The 12,282-nt window shown below is 42.1% G+C and overlaps 1 protein-coding gene across 1 annotated transcript; it reads right to left on the bottom strand.

The window, feature by feature from the left end:
• Positions 1 to 321: 321 nt before the first annotated feature.
• On the bottom strand, positions 322 to 4,497 carry LOC110981772 (heparan sulfate glucosamine 3-O-sulfotransferase 1-like). Its single transcript, XM_022239649.2, has 2 exons — positions 3,119 to 4,497; positions 322 to 2,344 (listed from the first exon to the last, which is right to left on the bottom strand). The coding sequence occupies exon 2, from the start codon at positions 2,300 to 2,302 to the stop codon at positions 938 to 940; it is 1,365 nt and encodes a 454-aa protein (XP_022095341.2). The 5' UTR covers positions 2,303 to 2,344; positions 3,119 to 4,497; the 3' UTR covers positions 322 to 937.
• Between the last annotated feature and the right edge of the window lie 7,785 nt (positions 4,498 to 12,282).

Consider the following 12,282-nt stretch of genomic DNA (forward strand, 5'->3'; position numbering starts at 1 on the left):
ATTATTTTATGTTACAGAGTTAAAACACAGTAACAGCAAGTCCATCAGAAAGATTGCCAAGGTCCTCTATTTGTTAAGTTCCATGACCTATTCAAATCACTAATACTAGCGATTTTTTAAAGATGAAAAGTGGCATGTAATGTTGACAGCACAATTCAAGATCACAGTGCAAATGCTACAGAGACATTTTACATGGGGGCTCAACGCTTCTAATCTGCTGACGCATTTCATCTCATACAGAACGGTCATTTAGTGAACTTGCCCTGTATTTTAGCTGTAATGAAGGGCCTGACGAAGCGATGTACATTAAAAAGTATAACGTGACTTTCACTTTCCTTTATAAACGTAGTATCAGCTTGTATCCATTCAAGTTTTTTTCCACAGTTGTAAAGATCTTCTAGTATATTTGGTACCTTTTGTACCATTTCTTTAGTAAACCAAACCGATTTTAAAAACAAATATAATTGAATATTTAAGATATAAAAATAATTAAAAAATACTTACATTAAAATTAAATTTCAATTGAAACAACGGTCTTCTTTCATGGAGATATAAAGTTAATAACAAATATTTCTTTTGACGGTGCCGTAAACCATGGAGGTTACGTCTGAAAGTGTTCGGATAAACTGTATCCATCATGGCAGAGTTTTCCATAAGAGCTGACTTCTAAATCAGAATTTCATGTCTGCAAGTGTTTGCAGTAACGTTATAGTTGATCAATGAAAAAAATCATGCAAAATAGAGAAAGATGATAAACCTTTTGATAATTATTTTATATATCTCCAACCTTACCAAGGAGTTCATTTATGTCAACTTGCAAAGTCCAAATATAAAGTCATTTTGAAATGTTTCTTTTAAAACAAAATACAATTGTTTGGTTTTATTCCGGCCAGTTCTCGAAAATTTTATCGATTTTCCACAAGTGTGATCCATCCGCTTAGAGATTCGTCCAAGAAAAATTCATCTGTGTAAGCTCCTCAAATTCCTGATTAAGTGGCCGAAAGTATTCCCTCAGTTTTTGAATGATGTCCTGACTGAGGTCTGCTTTAGGGAGAAATCCTGGGGTGCTTTTGGGCGGGCAACCAGCGGACATACAAGGCGCCTTTCTCTCTTCATCGTAATAGAACATGCTTCTCTCGTAAAACGGCTCCAGACCCAGAAACTCCTCGATGTTCTTCAGCTCGCCGAACAAGTCTTCATTTACGCGCTCGTGGCTCAAAACGTAGAATCGATCTCTCGGGAAGCTCTTCAACCAGTTCTTCATGTGCTTGGAGTAAGTGCTCTCATCAACAAACCCCGTGGACGGATCTACATCTCCAGTGCTGTTGAAGATCGTTTCCACAAAGTGCATCGCTTGTGAGGCAGGAGTTTCTCTACTCGCTCTTATCATGTCGACCACTGCTCGACCACGGTGTAGCTTCAGCTCGTACTCGTGTCTGAAGTCTGATATGATCCGCTCCACCGGATCTCGGACGCACAGCACAAATTTAACATCGGTCGGCAGGTCCTTCAGTATCCGTCCCGGTACTTCCTTGGTGACGAAATATGACGGCGATTTTTCCAGCTGAGCCTGCGAGATGGTGGAAAACCCCATCCTGGACCGGTAATAGCCGATGCCTTTGTCGTAGTTGAGGCTGAAGTAATGCACCTCGTCCCATATGGTGCGCACAATTTGCGGATGTCGTGCCAAGTCGTGAAGAAAAGCCGTGGTGCCGCTCTTTTTGACACCGAGGCAGATTATAGTTGGCAGGCGTTGTTCGTAGCCAAGATGTTGCATGCCGCTTATGAGAACGTCCCATTTTGTCTGGACTGCAACCCGACTTGGCCATGTCACTGTACTCTTCCGTTTGTCGTATTTCAGGCCCTTTTGGTGCGCCACGGATGACATAATATCAGGAGGAATTAACTTGACCACCATTCCCAACATCTGGGCTGCTTGTGAGTCATTAACTTTTGCCAAGTATCGCTGATCATTAGGATTGGCCAGGATTGGCCATCTACCGTCTGTAACCTTCTTCTTGTTACCAATCACCAGCTTCCCATCCTTATAACGGATGTCCTTATACGGGACTCGATACAACGCAGGAATCAAGAGGTCAGAGCTGATTTTGCTTTCATAGGGGAAATGTGACCCTGTTACCTTCTCTGGTTTCAAGCGACTGACAGGGGGCACAACCATCCCGTTCCCAACTCCCTTCATTTCAACTAGTTGGGATGGAATGAGAAAACGGTCCAGAATAAAGGATGCCATGCACAGTGCAAGGATAAAACCCTTGATCTTCAGGTTGCCAGAAGACATCATCACAGCTGGTTAGAGCCTTTCGTTTTTTGAAGAGTTCCCAGTCTGCATGGGAAAAAAGATGAATATTTAAATAACATTTTGTACGAGACTGAAGGGATTGGTAAAAAAATAAAATCCCCGAGTTTTCATACAAATCATGTATCTGTACACATTATGTACACGTAAACCTTATTATGGCATCTGGGGCCAGTGGATCCCAAAAGCCAGGCACTCCGTTCTTCCATAATGCAAAGTATCAAAGAAGAGATTTGTTTTCGCTTTGATTGTGCACATTGCCAAACACTAGAAGTTAGAAGTTTCAGACCCAAATCTTGCAAAAAAATTCATTTGTCCAAGTACTCTTCGATTACATGAAGAGCAACGGGGGCCATGCCTCTTCCCCTAAAAAAGATTTTTAAAAATCAGAGTGAAGATATCATGTCTTCAGTGGAGTTTGTTTTGTACGGACTCAGCCATTTTGTTCAGAAAATTGTTTCTGAGCAGCCGCTTATTTGTAACTGTTGCGATTAGTTATTAAATGCAAAAGTGCATCGGGGACGCTGCTAACTTGTTTTGCCCCCCCCCCCGAAAATTGGGTCAGGATCCGCCTTGGTTCCACCTGCAATTTCAAATTTTTACAACTTACATTTGTTGATTGTGAATAGACTATTTGGTGAATATGAGACGGATATACTAACAAGCACACCAGTGATACTGTTGTCAGCGCCTGTGATAAGCGTTATCGTTTCTGTCACGGGCTGTTCGTGTTGCTTGTTATAATCTACTTTGCTGGTTTCATCATTATCTGCCAACCCACGAGTTCCAAGCCAAACTTACCTTAGCAAGTGTCCCTGCCAAACTGCAAGGCGGACTCAAACGTTGATACAAAGAAATCTTGACTCCAAGAACTGTAGTTGCAGCGAACATCTAACAGCGATGTGAGAGGAGACGTTACAAGCTTGCAACATAAGAAATTCACCGTCAGCTAGTGCGACTGAATCCGGCCCTGCCTTGCTGTACGCTGATTCTTCACAAGGTGGGCGTGCCCGCTCTTGCATCGGCAGTATGCAAGTTATGTGTACAATCATTGTAACGACATAAAGCTACTTTGTCTCCGCGTCTTTTTGATAACAAAAACATGTCATTCGAATCATCCAGTGCGAGTAAGGAATGTAAATGTTTCCGGCACTGCCTTAGAGAGATACTGCTATGCGTTGGTATAAATGGCTGTAGATTTCCATCGAAAGACTGATCCTGCCTCAAAATAGATTTTTCCTCATGGTTCCTCAGTCTGGTCACTAACAAGACTAGTACTATCTGACTATAAAACCCTACAAGGGGAGTCGGGGGTGGAATCCAACCCCTCGACATTTTTACCGATATCGCCGTCATGTAGTTTTTCGGGAGTTGAGCTTTTAAAGGAGTTTAAAGTAACTCTTTGCAGTTTTGTAAATTACTTAAGGATATTGATGTAAGTAAATGTCAAGGTCCTGACAATATCTCTCCCAGGATTCTGAAGGAGGGAGCGGAGTACCCAGCACCTTCACTCTGTAAACTATTCTATATCTCTTTAGAAACAGGTGCTATTCCTGATGAATGGCGAAGAGCCCATGTGGTCCCCGTGTTTTAAGAAAGGCGACCGGATGATCCTAATAATTACAGTCCCATCTCACTCACATCTGTCTTGAGTAAAACCCTAGAAAGAATTATTTGCAACAGGCCTATCAACCATCTTAATAATAATAATAAAAAAATTCTTGATGAAAATCAACAAGGTTTTAGAGCCAAACGTTCCTGTGATACTCAATTAATAGATGCCATTGATGATTGGAGCAGTAGGGTACAGTGTTGATATTGTCTTCCTGGACTTTGCTAAAGCCTTTGACAGATGACTTATGACCCTCTGTACAAAAAACTTATCACTTATGGTATTAAAGGCTCAAACGTCAAGTGGATTATGAATTTTATCCGAGATAGACAGCCAAGAGTGCATGTTAATGGTCGCTTCTCATCTTGGTCCAGGGTGAAATCTGGTGTTCCTCAGGGTACCATTCTTGGTCCAGTTTTATTTCTGTTTTATTAATGATATCTCCGAGAATATTCCATCCACTATTCGGTTATATGTAGATAATTGTGTTTTATATCGACCAGTTATTACAGATGAAGACGCTGGCACCCTGCAATCCGACTTAAATTCACAGTGCAAATGGTCAGATCGGTGGAAATTGGATTTCAACGTCGACAAGTGTAAAGTCGAGAAAACGCCATCCTTGTCAACATTTGTATTATATTAGAAATAACGCATTAACGTTTGCAAATTGTGAAAGATATTTGGGAGTGATGATTAAAATTAATGATAAATTAAACTGGAATGATCACTGTCAAGATATACCCCAGGTCCATTAAAACACTGGGGCTTATTAAACGTAATTTCGTAAATTACCCAACTAACATATTGAAGAAACTTTACATTTCGCTCATTCGATCTCGATTAGATTCCTGTTGTATAGCCTGGGACTCTTACAGACTTAACCACTCAGCTGTTTTAGAACGTGTCAAAAACTCGAGTGGCGGATTTATCTGTAGAGACTGGCATACTAGCTTTGACACATTATAAGATTATGTTGGCTGGACTGACCTTAAAACCAGAAGAAAAGTCTTGCCTTTGGTGATGTGTTTTAAGGTGTTGAAGGGGTTCCTTAATATTGCGGCACTTAAAAAATTCAGTCAGCCTCGAGAATTGGACGAAATGATAACAGGTTCAAACTCGATATTCCTTTCGCCCAAACTGACTGTTTTAAATATTCCTATTTTGTTGGCACAGCAAATGAGTGGAATAGCCTACTCGAACAATTTGTTGAAAGTATGTCACTGAACGTGTTTAAGAACCCCCTTTATGATTTTTTGACCAGTTAACTCTTGTGTTTGTTGGTTTTTTTTTAACTGTTCTTATTTTCAATTTCAGCGTTGTTTTAATGTAATTCCCCATTTTAAGTTTAAACTTACTGTTTTTAATGTTCGTGATCTTAATGTCATGTACTGGTTTGTATTTTTAATGACTTGTTTTCTTTATTTTACGTTATTGGCTCTTGGTGAATTTTACTTTTTAATATCATATTTTTTGGAGCTCATTTTTACAGTTTCAGTGTTTTTGTTTTCTCTTTTAACCTTATCTTTTATCTCATTTTTTATTCTTGATAATTGTTGAATTTCATTTAATTTTTAATCTTACATTTTGTGTATTTGTATTTTAACCGGGGCGTGGTTTAAGATGTACTGTACAGTCCTTTCCACAACCCCTGACATTGTCAGAAATTGATAATAATTCAAGTTCGACTTCCTTCGTTTCGAATGAAGCACTCATTCATTCTTCCTCTAGAATAGGCTCGAGTAAATCTTTTGTGCATTCATTGTCATTAAATCCACATTAAAAAAAAACATGTCCTCTGAGAGGGCGCTCCACGTAGGCCCTCTATACACACTCACTTGCTCTCGTATGTTCACGAACAGCTTGATTGTCGTTCTCGGGTCAGCCGCCCAAACGACGGGAACGTACATGGGTGCAGACCACTAATTCAAGTGAGAATTTCTGGCCAGCTCTTTAGCATTAGAAGTGCCCCCCACAGTATCTTTTGAAAAAGGAAATTGTTTGGCCCCCAAAATGGTGAGATTGTGTAAATCGTTGCCAGGATCAACTCCCTGGGTCTTTGAGCTTTCATATGAGAGCAGAAGGGCTAAAAACTACGGTTGAAAAATGGTCCTAAGTGCCCGAGAAAGTTGAAGGTTGCCACTTGAAAAAAGGCTGCAATCAGACTTCAGAAAAATCACTTTTTGGGGGTGATTTTGTTTTGTGGGAATAATTAAAAATGTAATTGGTTAACCCACAAAAAATTGAAAAGAAATTGAAAGATAAGTGACCAGACAAGAATTTCATTTGTGTTCCAGAAATCTCAGGGATGTTGGCGTGCATGCTATTGGGCCCTGAACGGTGCTGATTTCACACTGTTTTCAATGGGGCTTGAATTAGTGGACTGGACCCACATGTACCACCGGTTTTCGCTGGTACATGTAGTCAGGTTGCACCCTTGTAATTAGGTCAGAAATACGTCCGACGATCTCATTAATAAAAGTTATACACTAAAAATAGTCTATATCAGAGGGTCCTGAGAGCCATGGAACAGAGAAATTGAAGAAATATGAGACTGGACTTCTGGGCCGGACTCAGGGCTTCCAATTCTGAGCAATTTGAATGCAATCGGGTCCGAAAGTGGCACTATTTGAGCCATTTTGCAGAGGGTTGGTTGTTCAAAATGGCTACTCCTCTGGACAGGGACATTTTCTTCATTTTAGGGGTGGTCTGCTTCTGGTGAAAATTTCTCAAAAATTCATCGGTCAACCCCCCGAAAATTGAAAGGAAAATGAAAGGGGACACGTGGAACATCATTTTTCTGTGCAGCCTGAACACCTCTGAGAGTTGTATTTTTTAAGATGTTTGTGAAGTATGGGGATTATCGCTGCTGTCTATGGGAATTTATTTGTAGTGGTGTACCCGTCAGTGACAAGCAACATGCAATATGGCGGCGTCCACGTACGTTATTCGAGACTTAATGTTTGGATAACCGGGCTGAATTCTTTTCTGTTTAGACAGGAACATTAGTGTCTGTGTTGTGGAGAATAATTAATGTTGCTTTTGCAAAATTTTCTATTGTCTCTGGCTTTGTAAGCCATCACTCTACTTTTTGCCATATTTGAAGCTGTTCAAAAATCAAAATCTCACGAGTTTTCCTGTGTGTTCTTATAAAAACCCTGACGGGGAGGCGGTTTGTGATCCTGTTCCGTGAACAGTGTTCTTGAGTCGTGTTCTCGCCGTTCGAGCGCGAGAACAAGAAACCCCTTGTCAAGAACAGGCGGCGCGAACTCGACCAAGATTATTGATATCTGACACCCCCGTGTCTGAAAAGAATTCCTGATATTCTAACCAAACAATAACCAACACCAGGGGGGTTCTCTCCGTCCCGTAGCTTGCTTCAAGTGTACAATTACGAAAGTTGTGATCAGCGACGGCGCGGTGAGACTATCAATATGTGCGCAAGGAACGGCAATACAATAACATGACATTGCACATTACCTACGTGCACGTTTTCATCATGCCATGGTGCTTACTGCGAGTACTTTAGTGATTATATAACACTACCTTAGTAGTGTTATATAATATATCAACTTTAAGGACGAATGAGCCAAATATACATAGCACAAAGCTTGCAATCGTTGCCAACAAAAAAGCACTTACATTTCAAAGTACAAAGTTTAACAGTAGCGCAGCACTTTTTTGAGGAGGTTGAAGTAATTGAATGCATTGGTGAAGCAGATTGAATAATTTCATTTCATCCAACCACTGAGCCCCAGAGGTAAGGTACTGTAAATTCACACGGTGAAATTGTACGGGTCACAATCTGTATTCTGGTCTTCCCGTGTCCTATGGAAAAGTAAGTGGTATACCCAAGGACGTAGCAGGAGTATTTCCTTTTGGAGAGGGTATGTCAGAGTCAATTTGCCGACTTCTTGTAACTTCTTCGCAAATCTCGTCTCGTGTGAAATAGAAATACGTGGTGAGCTTAATTATTTCAAGCTTCAGGAGAGATGTCGACGGCTAACGTATATTGTTTATGTACCAATATTGAATACATACATTTGTCGACCAAAGCTCTATATATGCCGACTGCAATGGAGGGGGGCACCCCACACACCTCCCGGTCGCTACGCCCTGGGTATACCGCCGCTAGTGAAGGGTGATCTTTTCCTGGACCAACCACCACTGGTCTTGTGTCAAGTTTTCCCTTAGGGTTGTTGGGTTTAATCGCGTAATGACAGTGTGCCACGCCACATACCTAGGCCATATACTGCAAGACAAGACAAATGCAGAACAGTACAGCAGTTCCAAACTTCAAATAGGGAGAAAGGCACACCGATGTGAAGTTAGTTCCTCGTTTGACGTTCGACATTCAACGTTGAACAAGTAACTGTTCCATATTCGAACGTTGAATAAGTAACCGTTTGACATTCAGGGTGCACACGCCTAAGAATAGTATGGTGCGCCAAAGGGACAAAAAAAACTGCACCGCGAACGTCCACTTCCATTCACATGTACGCAAATTACACTGTACGTGCCTTTTCACAATAATGTACTGTATAAACAAACAACTCTCTCCTCAAAGGGAACCTTGGGCGTAGGGTTCGTCGGGGCCAAACGGGTAACCGGTCAAAGAAGCCTGAGGTGTAGGCGATTGTGTGTTGTGTTTTGGCACTGTAAATATTAGAAGAGAAATACAGGTTAATGTTATGTTCTCCCTGTTTTCACCAAACTGCTCAACTCAAACGAAATCATCAGTCAGACGCGCCAGCCATCAACGTTCTTTTTTGGGTGCCTTTCTTTACACTTTAGCGACCCCTTTGCCTGCATTTCAACCGGGCAAAGGCAGTTTTCCACGGTCAAAAGGGCTGGACTTCTTCGCTTGCAAACCAGAGTGGACAAGTGAATTCCTAACACTACACTGAATTTCTCAAACCAAAATAAAATACCCGAACCCCATGCCCCGCCAGGAGATTACATCGAATCTGATGTCATTGTTCTCAATCGGAGACGACTCCTCAAAACCCGGGGGAATGGGGTCCTTCGAGGTGAAACAAATCCTGAAATGTAGGCGACGGATTTTGACGGCCGTGTAATTATGAGAGGAAAAACGCTAATTTTTTTTTATTAATTGCCCTCTTCTCGAAACAATATAATTGTGGGACAAGGACAAGCATCTAACCAACAATGCATATCGCATCAATGCGGCCAAGTATACATCGGACAAACCGGCAGGAACCTCCCCACCAGGCTCCAAGAACACCATGTGCACGGCCCACGAGGAGAGCATGGCAAGTCGGCCGTTCGTCAAACATCCACACTGCTTGAACCACAACACCACATGGGACAATGCAGAACTCATCGCCCCCATTGGCAGAAATTGGTTTACTAGAAGAATCCGAGAAGCCATCGTGATTTACGGCAGAAGTGCGTCCCCGGCAAGACATCCGTTTGAAGCTCAGCGACATATCGCGCCCACTCTACTAGCACCCAAGACAGCCCCCACCCCTGAGCAGTAGGGTCGCCTATACCTGAAACCCATACCTTGCACCCACCCAATGTGTTCGGGTCTTCTCTGCCCGAAGCCACAATGCCCTCGCCCCCTTTGGCATCTCTGATCCACCACAGGATCCAACACCTTCATGCTCCAGTGCACGTGTGGTCAGTAATACAAGCCGCGAATACCGTTTCAAACCCCAACCCATCCGGATTGCCTTTATAAACCAACCCTCCATATGAACCACAGCTTCCACATCTAAAACACGGGATTGGGTGTTTTATTTCGATGGCCGAAAAGTCTAGTGAGAGGCATTCATTTTTCCACTGTAGTTTCAAAGCGGAGAAGTCTACCGACGAGACAAGACTTTCATCACAGCTGTTTTCACTGTGCGAATGTCTCCCCAGTTTACCCTGGTTGAAATGGACACAACGGGGTCACTAATGTGCAGATAAGCACAGTAAAAAAAGTATACTCAGTCGTGGGATTGGTGTATTTTCGATTCTGCGAAATAGTTTCATGAAAAAAGGACGTTTTTAGTATTAACCTGTAGTTCTATCTATAAAACGACAAGTCCTGAGTCTAGCACCCTCTCCAAAGGACAGCAAGAGTATCCTGACCGAAAAGTCGAGTCAACACTTACTGGTTATTTTAATAACCACACATCTTCTGAGAGACTTAGTCCGTGCTGTACCCGCAAACCTATTGTACTGTACATCTTATGACTTCACCATGCAAAGCTTCAAATCAACATATATTGGAAACAGTTTGTTTTTTTTCCCTGTTGTACTCCATAGCCATTAAGGCGAGTGCACCTTGAATGTCAAACGGTTACTTATTCAACGTTCGAATATGGAACAGTTACTTGTTCAACGTTGAAGGTTGAATGTCGAACGTCAAACGAGGAACGAGAAACCAACTTCACACCGCCGCAAGAGGCACCCGAGGGCATGGGCCTGGCCCCCCCTCAACTGTGCGGTGTGCCGTGCGCGTGTCAGTGGGTGATTTGGTCACGACTATACCGTTGAAGAGGTCCCAGTTACGGTAGGCTTACATTCTCATTCGTTTAGTCTCACAGGGTTCTGCCCAGGATGGTTTTAGTGCCGGCAGGACTATCTAAGCGGAGCGCCACCATCGGTTGGCGCGGAGCGTACCAGAAAATGTTTGGAATCTAAAAGCCCCCAGATGGCCGGAAACAGCACTTTCTGGGTGTTTTCAGCTGTGTATACACAGCCTAGAATTAGGGATCTCATGTCTGAAATTTCTGAAATTTAATAAAAAAATTGAAAATTTGTAATTTTGGTCAACTAGGATGAGGTGATAATTTTAGACGGGCAATTGAATTAGAAAAAAAGAGTAGAAATAAATATTTATTGTATTCTGTAAATCCCTTAAATATTGAATTAATTTCTATCTCTATGATGCCCATAATTTTTCATTGCTATTCAAATAATTTTTCATTTTTTGTGTGTTGAAAATAAGGCGAAACATGCAAAATCTTGGCGGAATATTTTCCTTATTTTCTTTGTACGAAAGTTCGTACAGTATGCATATGGGATAACGACATTCATAAATGTGTGCAGGGGTTTTCTGAACAGTCATTTTAAAGTCTACATGAACATAATGTAGATTGGCCATTTGCTTTTCTGACACATCTGGCCATGTGTCACGTGCATACTGAGCGCGTGTATCTTGCCATATGGAACTCGTTTACGGAAAAGGCAAAATCATGCTGTTACTTTTGAATAAAAAAATTGCGGAGTTAATATTTTCACCGTGGGATAAACAACAATTAACGAATGTGGTGCGATCGTTGGTTTAAAAAACGATCGCAGTGATCGTTTTATGCAACATTGAGCAGAAAATACATGCACCGAATGTTGCTAACCGTGGTCGGCGCGGCGAAAAACAGTCACGGTCGATTGTCAGTTTTGCAAGTACATGTAAAATTGTTTTTCTGCCAGATTTTTAAGTGTTTAAACGAAGTGTGAATGAGGTCATTTGCAATTTTGTCTTTCTGAAAGTTAAGCCAAATTTTCTTTTCAAGTTGTGGAACTGGGTAAAATGCGGAACTGGACAAACAACGCTGTACATCATGGAGAGGGGGGTTTTCCGATCTTCGCGCACTGAGAGCGTTGCATATGCAAGCCTATGGAGAGGCCTTCCAACCAATGGAAAGATTCGTTACGCACTGTACACGTGCATTGCGCGTAACAAAGCCTCGTATTAAATTGGTTCATGTTAATATTTGGTCCAAATATGTTGCATATGCACGTACGTGGGTGCGCAGACGATATGCATGGCAGTGCAAAGTGAAATTTACGAAGAAATTTTACGGTTTCTTCACGATCTTCATATCTTCACGATCGATCCCTCGACCAAGATGCTATTTTATTTGGGTTCTTATCGGGAATACGTGCCGGTCGGAAAAGTTGATTTGGCAGATTGTGGCGGTCGGCAATTCTGCGTGCCGGTCGGGCCCGACCGGCGCCGACCGGCAGCGGCAGATCCCTGGTCTCACATTTAGTCCTCGCTAATGCCCACATATTTTTGTTATTGCGTCCACAGGTTATTTCCATAGAGGTAGATCTCTGATCAACTACGAACGGTCCGTTCGTGTTTGACTTCGATCCAAACCAGTCTCAGCGTACACGGAGGGAATTATGGCGAGCGTGCAACAACTTGAGCAAAGTAGGTTTCTACTGTGCACTATTATACGACACACTGCGTCCTAAAAGGCGACGCGACAGAACAACGGAGTGGCGGAACGACTCCGTACCCATCGTAAAATCGGTGCTTAGAATGTGTTGACTTTTCCAGACTCTTATGATGCACTTTTTGCGCCGGCGTTCAATGTTATTTGAGCAGTAACAT

This window comes from Acanthaster planci, linkage group LG07 (genome assembly GCF_054643075.1).
Source record: "Acanthaster planci isolate LZ-2023a linkage group LG07, COTS_SCS, whole genome shotgun sequence".
In the NCBI taxonomy this organism is placed as follows: domain Eukaryota; kingdom Metazoa; phylum Echinodermata; class Asteroidea; order Valvatida; family Acanthasteridae; genus Acanthaster; species Acanthaster planci.